Below are 20,236 nucleotides of genomic sequence, written 5' to 3'. Positions count from 1 at the left end.
CCGACCCATGTGCACCCCTAATTTCAATGGTGGGCATCTCACTTAATCCCCACCATTTCTTGTAGTGTGGCCCACTTGAGTTTTGGATCTGCTTGAGTTTTGGAATCACATCCTAACATGAGCTAGCACAATAGATGGATAGAACGGATGTCACAAACATCTCCACGGCTCCACAAAGCTTTTTGTTGCATGGGCTCCTTCAGCATTTGTGGTGGGAAATTCACGTCATTCCGCACGTGTGTAGGATTAAGCTAAGCAGTAGTAACAAAAATATTTTATAAAACGTGATCAAAAGAAAAAAAAAAAAGAGTTGCAATTACCAATGATATAATCTGACACTCCAGAATTAATGATCCAAGAAGAGGGATGGGATGACAAGAACCACACTTTACCTGACTGAGCCAAAGTACCTATAGAAGTGAAAGGAACATTGTTGGACGTAGAGCCACTAGAAGAGAGGAAACGTGCATATTCTTCCTGTGATAATGTGACACTAATCTAAGTACCACTACCATTTGACGAAGTAGAAGTGGCAGATCTACCATCAGCAGAAGCATTGCCACCACAAGAGCTTGATCAATTTTTGGAGCCTTTCCATAGAGATCCCAACAAAAATCCATAGTGAGATCCGTCATACCACAATGAGTGCATATGCGATCTCATCTACCCCCCGGCCACCTCTACTTCCCCTAACAACCTATTACCTCTGCCACCACAATACCTGCTATGACCTATGCAACCATGTAACGTCCCGGATTTTCCCCAACTTGGCAATGGACGTCCTTGGACGTAGAACTGCCCTAGGATCTTATTCTGTTGTAATTAGGACATAATTTAGTTAAGTATTAATAGCTTGGATTACTTTCTATACAAACTACAAAGGCCCAAATACTACCTCAGGCAGAAATCAAATAGGACCAAATCCTTTAGAAACTAAACGAGAATTAATTTAGCGCTAAACTAAATTCTCTGTGCAATGGGCCCTAATCACTTTAAATACAAACTGCAAGACCCAAAACGAGTAGAATCGATACTGCTACAATACCCTAAAACTTAGGACCAATCCTTAATCCCATGTGCTCTCGGGAGCACACTGAAACTCCGTATCGGACCTGGACCGCACGTCAAAAGTCCGGTTACTGCGAAACCATACGGTTAGGACTGTCTCACTGGACTTGACATTTATCTCGGAAATCAAGTCCTAATGATACCCAGAAATGCACAACTTGAGTCCAGAGCGAAGTGCATGAGAAACGTGGATATCTTTAGAAATAAAATCCGAATTTAAGTAATCTGAGTCGTGTCGCTTACGGGCCAAATATAAGGATTCAGACCGTCAAAATCTGACCCAAATACACCCTCGGATCAGGGGAAATGTCCCATACATGGCAATGCACTTGTGGCCCTAATCGAGTGCCCGTGACCGTTGAACTGAAACGGGTCCGCCACGGTCGATCTGTAAACCCGATCGGAGCGAAAACTCAGCCTAACCTAGATCCAAGGTCAGGGAGCTTAAGTCCGACCACACGCAGAAAAGGGGCCTCCAGAAGTGCTCCGTTGGATCGGGACGAGCGCCCTTTGGCTATAACTTAAGTATACAAAGGCCCTGGGGCTATTTTCGTTGGTTTTAGGCCTATATAAGGACCTTAAACCCTCTCTCATTCACTCCACACGAATTTGAAAAAAACCCTAGGAGAGAGAAGAGAGTAAAGAGAGAGAAAGTGAGAGAGAACTTGGGAAGATTCTTAGTATTCTACCCTGCTTCTTCCCGTGCTTATTCATCGCTACCGGATCGCTATTCCGGCGAATTTCATTCCACTATTGGGTAAGGAATCCTAACCCTAATCCATTCTAGGGTTTCCATTAGTTAAAGTAACGAAGTAACTAACCTATTTCATGAAATAGGTTGCCGTTAGGCCGTAGACGGAGCGTGAGTGAACGAACTGAGTTCGTTACGTGTCTACCGGCATAAGGTGCGGACAATAGACGTATAGTTATGGTTTTCAAAGCTTTCAATGTCGGTTAATGATTTATAACTGACATGGGTGCTATTTTACATGCAAAATGCGTCGTCTGTTTCGTTTTACAAGTATATATGAACTATGTGGCATATAGTGTATTCTATGTATATGTTGTGATGTTTGAATACGTATGGAATTTGGATTTGTGCCTAACATGATTATCTATCGTGGATATATGCTTGTTATATATGCAACAACTCCTTAGCGAAAGGACTTGCCCTAAATCATGCCACGGCCAATATATGTTATATATGTTAAAGTGTGTAGCCTAAGTGTTTGAGGAAATGATTAAATGAATATGGAACCTGGATTCATGCATGCCATGATTATCCGCCGTGGGTATATGCGTGTGGTATATGGGGCAACTCCCTAGTGAAAGGATTTGGCCTAATACATGTGTGATCAACATACCTCATGTATGAAGATGTATGTTGACTAAGTGTTTGTAGAAATGTCTGAATGAGCTAGTTGTTACTAAGGAGTACTTTGTATGAGGGTTGAGATATGAATCTCGGCTACCTTAATTATGTGTACGATTTCCTCCATGTATGTTACACTATGATGTCTGTTTCATTATGGAATGAATGTTTGTAAACTCATGTTTACGTTGCTTTTCACTACATGCTCATATGATAGTAGAAATTGAATTATTGTCCGTTATTGCTTTGACGGTCTCGTATGATTACTTGTGGAAACTGAATGAGGTTGGGACTATGATATAGTCCAGGCAATCGGTAATAGGCCCTGATTTGGTGGCTGAGGTTGTTTTCGCCACATTGGACGTGTTAGGTGAACCCGAGTCGTACTTGGTCGTCGGCAGTGGTTAGGCCACACGAAGTGCTTACGCACTTCATGTCGATCGATTCGATGTGCGCTCGTACTAGTCGAGCTCGTCAAGTAACCCGATTGGCCCTATTGTATGTTCACCATGTATGGACGCTACTGTTTGAACCTAAGGTACCAAACTTACCAGTGAAACCCCGTTAACCTTGGTACCTCGATCCGCTAAGACTCATGAGCCGGACATGGTGGTATGGGACACCGTGGTCGAGCTGTCGGCCTACGCTGGGGCGACGAGCCTCCCCGTAGTGTCCATTGAGCAATATAGACTCGTGAGCCGAATACGGTGGTATGGGACACTGTATTCGCGCTGTCGGCCTACACTGATAGGTGACGAGCCCTTTGTAGTGACCTCGAGCATACTCTGAACCAGCGGTGAGGCGACGAGCCTTTCCGTAGTAATCAGAGTATAACTAGGCCTGCACTGATCTGGTGACGAGCCCTTTGTAGTGACCTAGAACCGCAACATCGTATGAGATTAACTAGGACTGACAACCCTAGAATGGATCCTTGTTTGGGAATAATACGAGGGAGGTACCTTAGATTCCCAATCCTGCTGTATGAAAGGGACTAATAATAACTCGGTAATCACGCTCATTACATCGCACTGCATGTGCCCCGGGTTGAAGAGCACGGAGGGAAGAAAGCATGTCGCGACCGTAAGATGGTGTCGCACGAGGGAGTGTAGGCGAGGGCATGCACCATGCTTACATTTCATCCTTGCATTAATAAGAGTATCCAGGAATGTCTGATATGTCTGCTTTATCATTACTGCTTAACTGAATTGATAACATGTAAACCTTTGCTCTATGGTTCCACTGAGTTGATCACTCACTCCCACGTTACGGGACGGTGTTTTAAACACCCACCAGACTCTATTTTAGTTTCAGATGATGGCGATGCGCATGAGGCGGAGCCGGACTTTTATGATGATGAGGAGGGTTTCTCCTATATGCAGCTATCAGGCGGGTCTATGTAGACCATGTTCTGATCGATGGGGTTACAGGGATGCTGATTAGATGCCATTACACTTGTTATTTTGCACTTTTGGAACACCATGTATATTCCTTTTGTCCATTTTTGGAGTATACATGTATATATTTAACCTAGTAACATATTTATACTCTGGAGACTTGCGACAGTTTATATATTTTATATATCTATCATAGTCTTCTGCTTATGAAATTTAACTGTCTCTGGAGTATGATATGTTGTTTTGGTATAATCCTACTCATGTTTAATGCACTAATATGAACAACATTCAATCATCATTATCTATGTTGCATAAGTGATGCATTGGAACTCGGGAGCTGAGCTTCTGCTCGACCCCCGATTTTCAGGGCGTTACAGACCACCACGGCCTCCACACAAACAAGTGTAACTAGATAAAGTGAGTAATGCAACTTCATCAGAAACATTTAACATAAGCACTGTCAGAGTTATTCGCAAGATAGACTATCCAAAGCCTAGCATAAATTTCACAACTAAATGGATTGATACACCATTAAAATCTAATATTTAGTCGACTGATATTCTTTTGGCAAACCAAACAAAAGTTTCACCACTTTCGCATCCTCCAACGTCTTCTTTAGAAGAGTAACATCTGAAGTAATAAGATGATATATTAAGATCTCTTCCCACATGCCAGTTATTTTGGCAAAACACTCGGTAAGGGACTTATCCCCCTTTTGGAATGATAAAATCTCCTCGTATAACCAATAGACCCAAGAGATGTTCTGCTCTGAGTGCATCTTTTTTCATGGTATCCCAAATATCTTTCACAGCGTTAAGAACACCAAATTAGAACTAAATTCGGGTCCCATGCTATTCCACAACAATGGATCAAATCTAGGCATCATCATGCATCCACTATCTATATCTAGGATTGGATTCCTCCAATTTAGATTCCGTGAGGAATTGATCCTTTTCCCGAGCTACGAGAAACACTTAAACAAGTTTAGCCCAAAGAGGATAATTCTTCCCATTCAATTTCACAGATGTTATGGACGCATTAAACGAAGGTCAAAACACATCTCCTAGTGATGGGGGACTATAACCTTTTGGCTCCATAGCTACTTTGGAACTAATTTACTTCAACTTATACGGAAAATTTGTTGATCTATAATTAGATTCATGCACCACTATAGCTCTCAACAATATCAGACAAAACTTTCCAACCTTCATCAACTAGAACCCACTTGAACATCATTCATACATCTCAAATAATGTAACAAATTGACGAAACTACCAAAAAATTGCTTCCAACACAAAGTAACGAAATAAAAACAACTTGAGCATCAACTAAACACACAAAAACAAAAACAAAAACAAAAACAAAAACAAAAAACAAAAAACCAAAAAAAAAAAAAAAAAACCCGGCAAGCATCCATCTTCTAGTTTAGGCTCATATGCTCCCTTTTGCGAGTGATTCCATCTACTCAACGAAAAATATAGAAACATGGTTTCTACATGAAAAAAGACGAGGAACACTCTTTCCTTAAGGTCCAATGAGTGCACTACAGTTTGGGAGGGACTCCAATCTTAGTCTAGAAATTAGGGATTTGAAAAGAGGAGATTCGAGGCCCAAATCACATCCAACCGCGCTCTGATACCATGTGAAAATGAGTAAAGAGAGAAACTACCGGGAATAAGGAAGAAAGAACAGAAAACAAGAGAACAGAGGATAAAGGAAGAAGAGTGACACTATCCAACATATACAATAAAGCCCAATAGCCCAAATAGTCCAGCCATATGACCATTTAAGAAGTTTAAAGGTTTGTCAAACATTTATGAACATCATAAATTTTATTCTCACCTTCGCTACCATTTTATTTTATTTTTTTGACAGATAACGAGAAATTTTATAGATAAGGGAAAACAGAAAAACAAAGGGGGACTAACCAGCTGAGATAATCGATCAGGGACACCCTGAAAAAAAGCAAATTACAACCCTTAAGCTTATCAAGAGTAGAAGCCCATTCAACTATAAAGCAAATAACCCTACTGATTGTATCCTGTATTGACTTTGAAATGTCATTAAAACACCTCCCGTTTCTTTCTTCCCACATAGCCCACCAAACTGCCACGATGGACATCTTCCAGAGTTTAGACCTTTGTTTACCGCACTTAACACCCTGCCTAGCCATCAGCAAACTGCAAACCGAGTCTGAAAAAACCCATTGAAGCTAAAATCGATACAAAATTTCAGACTAAGTACGAGATGTGAACGGACAATGCACGAAAAGATGGTCCACAGTTTCTTCATTAGCCATACAACATAGGCATATATTTGTAATGCACATGCCCTTTTTCTCAAAATGTCCACTCTGAGAACCTTTTTCTTAGCAATCAACCATCCAAAAGTAGCTATCTTTGGAGGCACTTGATATTTCCAAACATAGTGGGATGATTCTTCTTCAACTGGATGAGGACTCTTAACAATATGCCTATATAGAGATTTGACTGAAAATAGCCCTTCTTCGTCGAGACACCAAACTAATTTATCTTCGGAAGACTGGTCCGGATAACAACTCTGAATACGGTTGAGCAATGCAACGTATTCTTCAACTTCCTCGTCATGAAGATTTCTTCTACACATCGGATTCCAAGCAACTACTCCACATAGGATCGAGTAAGATGAGTCCACTGAGATAGACTGATTTGGAGAGAGACGGAAGATACGCGGAAAAGCTGACGCAGAGTGTCATCACCCACCCAAATGTCTTCCCAAAATCGAGTACGATTACCGTTTTCGATTGCAATTCCAGATCCTTTAAGGACCACCGCCTTATTAGACAGAATTCCTTTCCAAAGACCTGAGGCTTTGTTTGTGGAAGAATTCTTTGTCCACCACCCCCCTTCTGAGCGGCCATACTTGCTTTTGATCAAATTGTTCCAAAGAATTCCATTCTCGGTCCCTAGCCTCCAGGTCCATTTGCCTAAGAGAGCTCGATTCATACTTTTGAGATCTTTTACTCCAGCCCCTCCTTCTCGAGTATGCTTGCAAACTCCCTTCCAACTGACCAAGTGAAACTTTTTCTTGTCCTCTTTTCCATGCCATAAAAAATCCCTTCTAAGTTTCTCGAGCGAAGCCAGAATTGACGCTAGGCATTTGAATAAAGAAAAAATAAAGAGGAAGGTTTGAGAGCGCCACATTGATAAGGGTGAGCCTACCACCCAGGGATAAGTATCTACATTTCCATCTAGCTAGATAAGAACCCACTCTTTCAATCACCTTGTCCCATAAAGCTATTGGGGGTTTACCAATACACAGAGGAAGACCCACAAATGTCGTTGGGAAGCGACCCATCGCACATTGAAAGAATGCAGCATACTTTTCAATCTGGTCTTCCTCCATATTCACCCCAAACATTTTAGCCTTTGCCATGTTAACTCTCAAGCCCAAGACTGCTTCAAAACACCTGATTATGATCCGCATATTGCTAATTTTATCCTGGTCTACTTCAGAGAACAAAAAGCGTGTCATCCGCAAACTGAATATGAGAAATCCAAGTTGCCATCCCTTCCACTTTGAAACCATTAATAATTCCAACCTCTTGGCCTTTACTTAGCATTCTAGAGAAAGCCTCCCCTACTAGAAAGAATAGAACCGAGGACAAAGGATCTCCCTGACGAAGGCCCCTGGAACTACTAAAGAAACCTTTTGGAGAGCCATTGATTAAAACGGAAAAGAAAGCCGAACCCACACATTCCCCAATCCATCTTAACCATCTTATCTCGAAATCCCATCCGTGAGAGCATATGCTAGAGAAAGCCCCAATCAACGTGATCATATGCCTTTTCAAGATCCAATTTGCATAGAAGACCCTGCAGTTTGGATTTATGTCTAGAATCCAAACATTCAAAAGCGATAAGAGCACTATACACAATCCGATGACCTGGGATGAAAGCACTTTTATTATCAGAGACGAGTGATCCAATCACCCTTTTCAGACAAGACACCAACACTTTAGCCAGAATCTTATAAGGACCCCCTAAAAGACTAATCGGTCTAAAATCCTTTAGGGATTCCGTCCCTTGAACTTTAGGGATCAAAGCAATGAAACATGCCCCGAGATCCTTGGATAGCCTTCCTCTGTCATAAAATTCCTCCATAAATTCCATAACGTCTCCTTTTAAACTTTCCCAGAAAGTTCAGAAAAAAAAAAAAAACATCAGAAAACCATCCCGGCAAAGGGCTTCGTCCCCTCCCATGGCATCTACGTCTCCTTTAACCTCAAGAATAGAGAATGGGGACTCGATCGCACTTGCATCTAGATCGGGAAGCCGATCCACATGCAAGTGATTTAGTTTGGGTCTCTTCCAAACTTCTCCCTAAAGAAGGTTACTAAAGTAACGTATGGCCTTAACTGATATACTATGCTTGTCTTCTTGTTAACTCTCGCAAGCACTAGCTATACAATGGAAAATTTTGGTATTTTTATCGCCATCTTTTATCCATTTACAGAAAGACCGCTGCCTCCAACAAATTTCATCTTCCAACACCCTTGCGGAATAATCTTGAATCAGCTGGATTCTTCTGGACTGAGAGTTTGAGGAGATAGAAACAACTTCCAATAACTGAACAATAGATTGTAGCTCTACCAAAATATCCCATGTTTCCACTTCTCTTTTACGGAGAACTTCCACTTTCCAGATTTTTAACTTGGCTTTCAAAAGTCTCAACTTGCTGCAAAGCTTAAAACCAGCATATCCTGACACACTAAAACCTGCCCACCCATCTTTAACCAGTTGGTGGAAACCTTTTATCTTCAGCCATGAAGCTTCAAATCTGAATGGCTTTGGGCCCCAGTTTTCATCATCAACTTCCAGAAGAATGGGGCTATGATCAGAAGTAGGTCTTGGGAGACCTGATTGGGAGACTCGAGGGAAAGTTTCCGGCCACTCCAGCGAGACCAAGAATCTATCCAGCCTCGACATGATAGGATTAATTCTATCGTTGGACCACGTAAATCTCGCACCGAGCAGAGGGAGATCGACCAATTACTGGTCTTTGATCCATTGAGAGAAGAGACGCATACTAACCGAAGTCCTTCCACCCTGGGATCGTTCATCCGGGTATCGCGTGATGTTAAAATCTCCACCAATACACCAAGGGCCATCAAATTTCTTTCTGGCATTATTCAATTCCTCCCAAAACTCCGATCTTCTATCTTCTTGGTTGGGGCATAGACCGAAGTGATTAAGCAGCAAAAATACCTGAAACCTCTTTAAGCAAGACTGAAACAGAAAAGACTCCACACCAACTGTCTATAGCAGACCAAGAAGAGGAATTCCACGCCACTAAGATACCTCCTGATCTTCCAGTAGCATCCAACGTCACCCACTTGTCTTTTTTTTCTTTCCAAAGAGTTCCCAGCAATTTATCACTGAACTTCTGAACCTCTGTTTCTTGGAAGCATATCACCTCAGCTTTACTTCTTCCACAGATATCCTTGAGAAGTCTTCTCTTCCGCTTAGACCCCGCTCCTCTAATATTCCAAGACAGAACTTTCATTTAGGAGACCGATCTGCCCCGTTGCATTTTTGACCCACCTGTAGAAGAGGGACGACTAAGTGTCGTGGGACCGAGAGCAAGACTAAGAAGTTCTTTGTTACTGGTAGATCTGATGGGAGATTTCTTGGGTGTTCTAATCCGAGGCAAAGGACGGCCACGATCTTCGATACAGTGAAAAAGTGCTATGTAATCTTCTGGATGATTGCCAAAAGAAACTCCTATACATCTCCCAACATGACCCATTGTGTCCCTGATCCATTTTTTCTTTTGAATAGTATCAATCAACTTCATCCTTTGGTCCGCTTCATCTGCACTCCCCAGATGACCGCCCCCATCTCGCCAATAGATGTACTCGCTCTGATCTGCAGGGGTTCCACCTCCATAACTCCTTCTCCAGGATCTTTGTGAAAGAGGTCTGCTATGGCCCAATCCGCCATTAGAACCGAGGGAGAAGAGGATGGACGTGAGGAACAGACAGAGGAAGCCGCACTATCGGAGTTCTGGGGCAAAATATTGACATCAGAAGCATAGGAAGAACCCCTATCTGAGGAAGGGGATCCATCCATATGCAGGGGATGAGAGAGCAGATCCTTCACACTAGGGCGCAAGCCTAACACGGACAGGGAAATGAGTCGACTCAACCGATGTGAGTCGTCGACAATTGGCACGAAAATAGGATCAGAGTCAATCAGGATCAGGATGATCTGACGATCGGAAGAAGTCTCCGCATCAAAAGAACAGACCGGATCCAACATAGGTAATCGGTGGGTCCGAAGTAGGCGCCTCGATGGCTTTCGAGCCAACTAAAAGCACTCAAGCCTCCCGTTCGGGTCCTCCAGAGTCTCCGAAGCTGCCATCCGTTGCCCCAGACCTGTCAATCTGACGCCGCGGCATATTCGAGGCAGGAAGCGAATGATGACGCTGCTCCGTCTCGATTTCTATGAACGGTGAGGATTTATTCTCTTTTGACACGGCGTCTGGATGGATACGTGTTGATCGATCGCGCGAGGGACTGACGACCTCACCTCTGTCACCAACAGACGCTCGACACGTCTCCATCAAGGTGTCGTATCCGTTACGATACGGCCATATTGGCCAATTCGTAACGGCCAACACCATTGCGCGATACGGGGTCGAAACGGGCACCTTACGGGCCTAAAGATAATAGGGGAAGAAAAACATACCTTTTTTTTTCTTTATTTTCTTCTTCTTTTTCTCCTTCTTCTTCTTCTCCTTCTTCTCCTTCTTCCTCTTCTTCTTCTTCTCTCTCTCTCTCTCTCTCTCTCTCTCTCTCTCTCTCTCTCTCTCCCACTTTTTCTTTTTAGTTTCCCTCTCTCTTCTTTTTCATTTCGGTATCAGAAAAAGAAATCAAACTACGTACGAGTTACGCAACACGCTTTTATCATACCGAGTAAACTCCGTTGGGCCCATCGTGAATGTATGTGGTTCATCCACACCATCCATCTGTTTTTCTAGCTCATTTAAGGGGTTAATACCAAAATTAAAACATATACAGAGCTCAAGTAGATGATACCACAGGAAACTACGGGAATAATGATTTCCACCGTTGAAACCTTGCTAGGCCCCATAGTGATATTTATTTGTCATCCACCTGTTCATAAGATCACAAAAACATGGATGAAGGGCAAACACAAATATAAGCTTTATCCAAAACTTCAGTGGCCATCAATAAATTTTCAACGGTAGAAATTCAATTCACACTATTTCCCGTGGTGTGGCCCATTTGAGATTTGGATATGCTTCAATTTTGGGCTCAAGCACTAAAATTATCTGGTAAAATGGATGGTAGGAGTGGATAAAATATCTAAATCACGTGGACCCTACAAAGTTTACTCGGTACGCAATCAGCTTCCATTCCAAAGAGGCTACGTGAGCCACCAAGTTTTCTTTTTAATAAAAGGTCGACGTGCCGCCGCGTGGGCCCCACCATGATGTATGTATTTTATCCATGCCATCCATCCATTTTGCCACATCATTTTAGGTCATGATCCAAAAAATTAGTAAGATCCAAATCTCAGGTGGACCATACCATAGGAAACAGTGGTTATAGAATGCTCACCATTAAAAATTTCTTAGGGTCCGCTGTAATGTTTATTTTCCATCAAACCTGTTAATTGGGTCACACTGACGTGTATGAAGGGAAAACACACATGTCAGCTTGATCTAAAACTTTTGTAGCCCCCAATAAATTTTTAATGGTGGATGTTTAATTATTGTTGTTTCTTATGGTGCAGTCCACTTGAGCTTTGGATCTGCCTCATTTTTGGGCTCATGCCCTAAAATTATTTGGTAAAATGGATGGACGGTGTGGATATAACACATTCATCACAATGGGGCCCAAAAAACTTTGAAACTCGTGTGCTACACTACACAATCCGAGTCCCGCCTAATTCGGGCCCTTAAAAAATTGTACACGAGACATGTATTAACTTAAAATTTACCAATTAAATTATGAACTGTAGCTGTTAACTCACAATGCCAAAATCAAATTGTTTGAATAGTTTTAATTGTTAATTTGTGGACGCTTATTTTTTAAAATAGGGCCTTTTGATTTTTTTTCATGATCCACTATCCAATAAATGTCCACCAATTCATAAGTGGGATAATGCCAATCAATTGCATGATTTTGAGGCTGATCTGGGGCATGGATTGGTCCTCCGAGTCAGCCCCAAATTGGCAACGCCATCTACCTGAATTTAATTTCATTTTTTAAAAGAACTATTGGGATAAATGATATCAAATTGTTAAGTATATAAATTATATATTTAGAAAATTAAATATATGAATTTTGTAGTCAAATTCAGGTTATCTGGTACATAAACTCATTAGACAGTCCGATACAACTACTCACCAAAGAGTGGACCATTACACTACCATAAACATGTTCCAATTTATAAATGAATGCATATTTGGAATGCTTAGAATATTCAGGATTTAATCCATATTTTTTTGGCAAAAAAATAAAATTGCACCGTTACGGGCCATTACGCCCCCGTATCGTCGTTACGCCCCCATATCGCCGTTACACACGCGTATCCGTATCGGAGGGCACCGTTACGCCAACCGATACCGACACAGGATACCTTGGTCTCCGTTACTACGTACCATGCTCCTCGGTAGCATGGAAGTTGAACTCCTTCTGAGATCCCTGCAACCTCTGCGCCTGATGAAGATGGCAGGTTCCCCTTCTGCCTCCATAAATCGCCCCATCTAGGAATGGGAAAATCCTTTTCCTCCCGTTGAACCAGGAGGAGAAGCTTTCTATCTTCCGCCATCACCTGAATGTGAGGTGGAAGGAACTCTCCCTTCCTCCGCCTAACTCTTAACCCTAATAACACCCATCTCCTCTGCGAGCTTTGTTTTAGGGTCGAGCTCGATAAACTAGCCCAATCGAGCTGCAACTGCTAGGAAAAACTCATCATACCAGAGTTCCAGGGGGACCGACCAGATCAAGAACCAAACGTCTTCCATCCCAAAACAAAGAGAACTCCCATTTCTGAATCTTGATAATCCGGTCGTCTTTATGGATCACTCCCGCCATGATCAAACAATCTAGGTTGATACCTAGAACCGATTCGATCCAAAGATCGTTGTAGCCGATGGGTTTGATGTTGTAAGTCTCCAACGGGAATCTACAACATACATCCAACCATCTCCTAACTTGCTCTATCGATGCTCCCTCTTTTGTGGTCACCACCACCGAATCCTGAAGGGCTCTTCTTGAACGGTTGAATGAATCAAGGTCAATACGAACCTAGTTATTGTTCTCTTTAAATGCACCCTCATCACTCTTCCGCCTCTCCTCTTCGCTGAAATCTGTTCTACTTACCTGTGGTTCCAATCGCGTGGCTTTCAATTTAAGTAACACCTCCTTGAAGAAAGGCGTCTCGCCGCACTTTGATAATATCTGCTTCCCTCGTGAATCGGCACCATAGCTGGTAGGATTCCGCATTCTAGAGAATATCTTCTCTTCCACAACTCATCCTCTTGTTTTGTTCATCAGTTCCAATCCGAATCTAGCTCTTTGAACCAACAGTTTTACACCACCGAATCCTTCACCGTGCAACATCTGGACCGCCCTGCTGAGTTCTTCCTTCGAACTCATCCTAACAAGGGCAAATTCTCTAACATTCCCTGTCGCCCCGTTCCTAGACAGTACAACGTCCATTACTGCTCCAGCTCGACCAAAAACCCTGGAGAAGTTAATGGGGAGCCATCCTTCTAGGAATCCCTTGACGAACAGAGTAGGATATGCGGAAACATCCCTCCCTCTTTTTAGATGTAACCCCTTCTCTCTTCGCCCTCTTTTAATTGTTCATCAGACCGATCCTTCATCGCTCTCCTTCTGTTTCACGATCGTCTCTTCCGGCAGCATCGCCTTTCCAATCGTCTCATCCCGCTGTTTTGCAGTATCTAATGAGGTCATCCAGAGGGGAAAAAAAAAATGAACTGCTCATTCACCTTCGCTACCATAGATCGCTGGAAAGTAACATTCAACAAACTTCATTTAAGTAGAGAATCCAAAATCATGCTATTAACATCCCAATACTTCTCAAACTTCCCATCATATTAGTCATTGAGGAAACAAAAGAAAATTGACTTGAACACTAATTCCTTACAATAAATGAAGTGGGAAAGATGAAAAAGAGTCTCCAAAATAAACGATAGTTTGTTACGTGTTTGATGCCCGAAAAACATCATGGTGGGCCCCCAGCACTGATATTGACCAACATGCATGTATATGTAACAAAGATGCAGAAAGAAGAGGTACAATATCTACGTGAAGCAATTGGTATAGAAGAGGCGGCGAAGATGGAAATTGGAGACTAGAGAGAGAGAGAGACATGGGAAGAGGAGTTGTTGCTTGCGGCACCATATTTCTGGCATTGTATTTAGCAAAAGGCAGGGCCTCTACAATACAAAATGACATTTTTCTACAGTTGCTTGTGGTGGGGCCCACCATGGTGTATGGAATCCAACCTGCCAAAAGTGCCAGCCCCACCATGAAAGCACCCCACTTCAAAAGTAATGCTGATCTGACATCATGTGGGCCACTATAAATTTGGACGTTTTTGGTGGTTTCCATTATTTTATATGGTATGGCCCACTTGATGATTGGATAGGCCTAAATTACTGGGAATCCCATCACCATAGTGGGATGTAATTTATCCACAGGTTGAATGATACGCAAAGAATATGGTGGTCCCCAAACTGATTTGGGGATTTTCTATAGTCGGTGCCTCCCATTTGTTCCCAATGTTGTGGCCCTGCTAATGATCAGATCAGCCTGGTTTTTAGGAAGTCTAACTTTCATGGTGAGCCAACTCTAATGGTGGTTTGGATGCCATACAGACATTGTAGCAGGCCCCACATGCAAAATAGTTGTAGAATATTCCCATTTTACACCATTGTTATAGGAATAAATTCTAATTAGTAATTTTCTATTTACATTCCTAATTAATTATTATATCACATATTAGTATTCAATATTTTAGTTAAAAATATAATTAGTTGGGTAAATTACGAAAATGCCCTTGGGTAATTGGTCCACCTGCTTGGACTTTGGGCAGTCAGTTAAGCAGCCAATATCCAAATCCGATTTTCGTCAGTTCGATACGTTGGGTAATCAGGTAAACGAATATCCATTGCCAGCCCTAGCAGCAAGTTTCCATTTTCCAGTATCAACATCAATGACTTTTTTTTTTTTTTTTTGGAGCGGTACATCAAGGACTTAACACATCCTAGGATTTTCACTTCAGCATTTAAGCTGACCTCATTTGGAACCTTCCATAGCCAAAACTGTTGCATGGAGATTTCTACCTATTGGCTTTCTCCACATGCTGACACTGACACCACATCTTACTCTGGAAGACATGCGAACAAAATGCTTTGCTGACATCTTCAAAGGTACCATGGGTTGTATCCCATTTAATCACCATGGATTGGTACCTCCAAGAATTTGAGAAATCTACCATTCTATGTGCTTCATTGCAATTGGGACTACTGAACTAATGGGTGATGCTGTGTGGAGCACAGTCCAAAAAGCACAGTGACTCCATGATTGTAACCTACTGACAATTTGGAGCGTTCCTGCTAGTATGGACCATTGCTCACTTTTTGCTCAACATTTTTGTCAACCATCCATTTGCAGGCCATTGATCAGATGGTTAGTACAATTGCTGATTCAAGGCTATGCCAAAGAGACATGATGAGACACCAAATCAACGGTTAGGATCGCTTTATGCAATTATCTTCTGTACAACTGAGATGCAGGTATGCATCACACAACTTCAGCGTGTCCAACTAAGTTAGCAGCCCTCACACATCCTTTAAACAAATTCATCTCTTGTCCATGCCAAACCATCCTACCGTATGTGATTACACAGCTTTGTTTAAATTTTAAGAAAATATCTCCCCAAGTTCCCACTTTGTCTACAAAACTAGAAATGTGTTCCCACTAAAATAACAGCTCAGCAAGATCCCCAAAATGTGGACGCAAGCAGCCATCATTGCCATTGTCATCGTTGCCTCATCGCAGCTATTTGGGTTGGCAATCATAGGATGTATGGATAACATCAGAAGTTGGCAATCATATGATGTATGGATAACATCAGAAGTTGAGAAGAGTGTAAGCTGGTAATGCATTCCAAACAAAAGGGAAATACCTTATCCACTTGCGCATGGATCACCAAACTTGCTTTCTTGTCCTTTGGAGTAGGCTGCAAAAGCATAATGAAATTTTTTTTAAATGACATCTTCGAAGGGAACTGGCCTAGACAAAAAGAGCTTGAGTAACCATGCGCCATATAAAGTCAAAGTTCCAATTTCTATATTGCCATTCTTTAAACATTGTCCCATCATGTGCTATAGCAATCACAATATGTGTGATACACGGGCATATACTCATTTCAATAGAACAACAGCTAGCTTACTGTGAAGGAATCTACTGATGAGGAATTACAGGGTACAAAGCTCATAAAACCTCTAGTTTACTAAGCTGCAGGATGCCATATGTGTACTGTCCATGGTTCAGTGAATTCAAACTGTCAATCTGATGAGCCCCATGTGTACGACTGTATGGGGAATACCCTCAAAAACCTCCCACGTTAAACAATCCAAACCCTTAGATCAGTATCCAACAAATAGCCACTAGTGGAAAAAATACAGCAGCAGTTCACATTAAACCAAAAATAGGCCATAGATTGCACGATAAGGATCTTCTTATCCAGCAGACAATTGGCACATCCCCCAAGGATTAGGACTCACCAGATTAACGGTCTGCATCATCAAATTATGGGGCCCCATGTATACAGAATCTTGTGCCTCAGCAAGCAATACATTTCCTGAGGGTCAGTCCCTATAATACCTCGTGGTGAATACACGTCTATTTCTTTTTATTTCCTTTTGAATGGATATAAATGTGCCAGTGAGAAATAGAGGCATACCTGAAGGTTGACAATAACAATCTTTCCACCACCGCGGATGGATTTCAAAGGTAAGTTGCATGCAGGAGTAATCTGCAAACTGCATGGGCCGGGCAGGGATGTCACTTCTAAGAAAACATAAGAAAAGAGAACCAAAAAAAAAAAAAGAAAAAGATCCACCTTCCATGCATTCAAGTTCAAGCAAGTTCAAGATAACATTTATATCTAATGACAAATCCAAAACAACCAAATTCATATTCACAGAGAAGATAAAGAGGAAATAAACAACACCAGTCCTGAGTTACTAAGGTTGTCACTTGATGGAGAATTCCTTCCAGGTGGGCCCACCTCTTAGTGATCCATACTATTCATCTTGTGGGGCCCATCATGGATGGATGATGCTTCACAACAATCCCCCTTCGGACAAAACCTATTCATCCTACCATTGGTCCACAAATGAAGGCTTAGAAAGCAAATAAAGCACATGGTCCATATTCAATGAAAGAAAGTCCACCGACCAAATATCCGCAGTTTTTTGTAGAGGAGATTTTCGATCTAGTATCCACTCTCAGTGGGCCCGACATGTACAGAATGCTTGACCCATTACCAGATGAATGAAATACATCACTGAAAGATGTGCCTCACTTGTACAAAGTGCTTGAGCCCAAAATGAACAACATTTTATACCATATAGAGATCATATGGCCTCCTTATCCATTTACCAAAGATAGGGGTAACCCTTTCGATTACCTTGTTCCTAAACATAATACAACGTCCGCCATTTTACAGTGTCTTTCGGCGGGATTAATCTCCTTCAGCGGCAATGCATCCTGAACAGGGAAAAAAGGAATTAAAAAAAGGAGGGGGAAAAAGCACACGTAGCAATCAAAACTAGAAACTTGAGAAAAAGATTTGAATTGCCCATACAGCACATTTCATCTCAAGAAAAGAAATGGGAAACAAGAGACAATATTCTTATATAATTTATAGCTCATATATCCAGGATATAAGCTACTAAAATTTATTTTGTAAGTGTTAACTACTGTGGATGTGGGCTGTAGATGACTATAATAAGGGGTCGCACGGTTGTACGGCCCACTTAGTCTTTAGCTTTGTCCGTATGTCCATTTACTTAGTTTATTAGGTTGACTTAATATGCACATGTCATATTGTAACTTGTAAGTAGGTGAGTGTGGCATTTTTGCTTTTAATTTTATGCACATGTCATATTGTAACTGAAAGTTTTCCAATTCTTCTTCTTCTTGTTTGGGTGTGTTGGTCCTTTGTAATGGTTTGCGTGTGAGAGTATGAATGGTGTGTTTATGATCATCACTCCTCGTGTTCGGTTGGAACATGTGGGCCGACTGTTACGTCAAGTGTGGTGTGTACATCATGTGGAGCATGCAATTGGCAAGTTCTTATATCTAGAAGAGACAACCCTCATTCGTATAAGCACTGTGTCATTCCCTTAATTTCTTTATCTAATGAAAATGAAGGGTGATCAAATATCTCAGTTCCCAAATCCATCTTATTTTCAAAGGGTTCAAATAGCCTCCATAAAACTAAATAAATGGAACAAATTATGTCCAGTGTTCTAAATCCATCCAAGTGTTTTTGACAGCCAAAGGCAAATTAAAACATCTAACTGCAGAGAAACCAGATGAAAGTGATAGAACGTACAACCGGTGGATCCAAGAAAATCCTCATATCATGATGTGGTTGTGGAACAATATGGAAACAATTTTTAATGGGAATGTGATGTTTCTAGATACTGCAGAGGAGGTGTGGGATGCGTTACGAGAGATGTACTCATCCGATAAAAATGTCTCACGTACAAATCAGTTGTTTGAAGAGATTTTTGCATTCCAAGAAGGGGTTAAGTCCCTTGGTAAATATTATGTGAAACTCAAAAGACTGTGGGAGGAGTTGAATGTGTGTATTAGTCACTTACCAATGATCTTGAGAAACAACATCAACAACGTAAGGAGTTTTTTGTGGTTAAATTCCTTTCTGGCTTGAAACCAGTATATGAGCCAGTGTGTGCACAGATCTTTGGTGTTAAGGATGTTTCATCCCTAAGAAGTTTACGCTCACCTTCAACATATATCACTTGGTTCTACGGATGGAGCCAATGATAATTTTGCTTTGGCATCATGTACTAGACAAGGCAAAGGTGGTGGTCGTAGTGGCCAAGGTAATCAACAAGGTGGCAACGGTACTCAAGGTAGTCATGGTGATGCGGAAAGAGGTAATGGTAGAGGTCCTGAACATAGGAAGGGTACTCACTGTAGGCTTACAAATCACACTGTTGAAAATTGTTGGGACATCATGAGAAGCCAACTTGGGCGATCACGCATCTCATCTAAAGAGAATAGTCTACCAGTTCTCCTACTAGAACTTGGCAACCAAATACATCTTGTGACATTGACATACCAAATATGAGTGCCCTATGTCATTGAAGAATCAACCTATCTCTGCCACAACTTCCACTTCTATAGCCATATTTGTGAGTTAAAGTATAAGTTGTTTACAATCCAAGTCCTCTGTTCCATGGTCATTGACTCTGAAGCTTCTGACCATATGATAGGTGAATTCAGTACATCATCCTCTATTGACATAGTGTTGTCGATTTCATCAGTCACTTTGACAAACGGTACCTGATCCAAGGTGTGTGGAATGGGTATAGTTCATCAAGTTTTTTCTTTCAATGTCATATGTTTTTTATGTACCTAAATTTCCTTTTAGCCTTACATCTGCTAGTAAACTCATAAAGTTACTTAATTGCTTTGCAACTTTGTATCCTTCATATTGATTTCCAGGATCTAAAGATGAAAAAGAAGATTGATAGAGGACATGAACATGGTGCACTTTATTATCTTGAGGGTGAAGTAATTGGAGTAGTGGCACAAAATAACATCTCTCCTTACCGATGGCGTTGTCGTTTAGATCACCCATCCTTGAATATTCTCAAAAGTGGCATTCCTTCATTACCGTCCATGTCAGCTTTAGAATACGAAGCGTGCGCGTTACGCATCATCAAGTCACTATTCCACCACGTGTGGAAAAGTGTAGCGTACTTCCATTTGCCTCAATTCATTCAGATGTTTGGGGACTTGTTCAAGTCAAGTGTGTTAGGGTATAAGTATTTTGTTACTTTTGTTACTTATTTTTCAAAAATGACTTGACTTTATTTAATGAAAGATAAATTGGAATTACTCTCTATTTTGAAGATCTTTTATATGAAAGCATAGAATCAAGTTTAGCTCCAAAGAGTGGGTGTGTGGGTGTGTGTGGGTGTGTGTGTGTGGGTGTGTTTCATTTAGATAATGCTACGGAGTATATATGTCCAATCCTTTTAGCTTGCACTTGTCTGGAAATGATATTTTTCTTCAAACATCATGTGCCCGCACTCT

The 20,236-nt window shown here is 41.5% G+C and overlaps 1 protein-coding gene across 2 annotated transcripts in view; it reads right to left on the bottom strand.

The window, feature by feature from the left end:
• The window catches only part of LOC131258137 (NAD-dependent protein deacetylase SRT1-like), an 81,237-nt gene that overhangs the window by 11,477 nt on the left and 49,524 nt on the right, over positions 1 to 20,236 (bottom strand). For both annotated transcript variants that reach the window (XM_058259245.1, XM_058259246.1), the window contains exons 7-9: positions 17,574 to 17,653; positions 16,845 to 16,923; positions 16,065 to 16,118 (exon numbers count right to left, since the gene is read on the bottom strand). In XM_058259245.1, coding sequence (XP_058115228.1) covers positions 16,065 to 16,118; positions 16,845 to 16,923; positions 17,574 to 17,653 — 213 coding nt within the window. The remainder of the gene's footprint in view (positions 1 to 16,064; positions 16,119 to 16,844; positions 16,924 to 17,573; positions 17,654 to 20,236) is intronic.

The sequence above is a fragment of the Magnolia sinica genome, chromosome 10, assembly GCF_029962835.1.
Source record: "Magnolia sinica isolate HGM2019 chromosome 10, MsV1, whole genome shotgun sequence".
NCBI lineage: Eukaryota > Viridiplantae > Streptophyta > Magnoliopsida > Magnoliales > Magnoliaceae > Magnolia > Magnolia sinica.
This window is presented reverse-complemented; position numbering and strand designations above follow the sequence as displayed.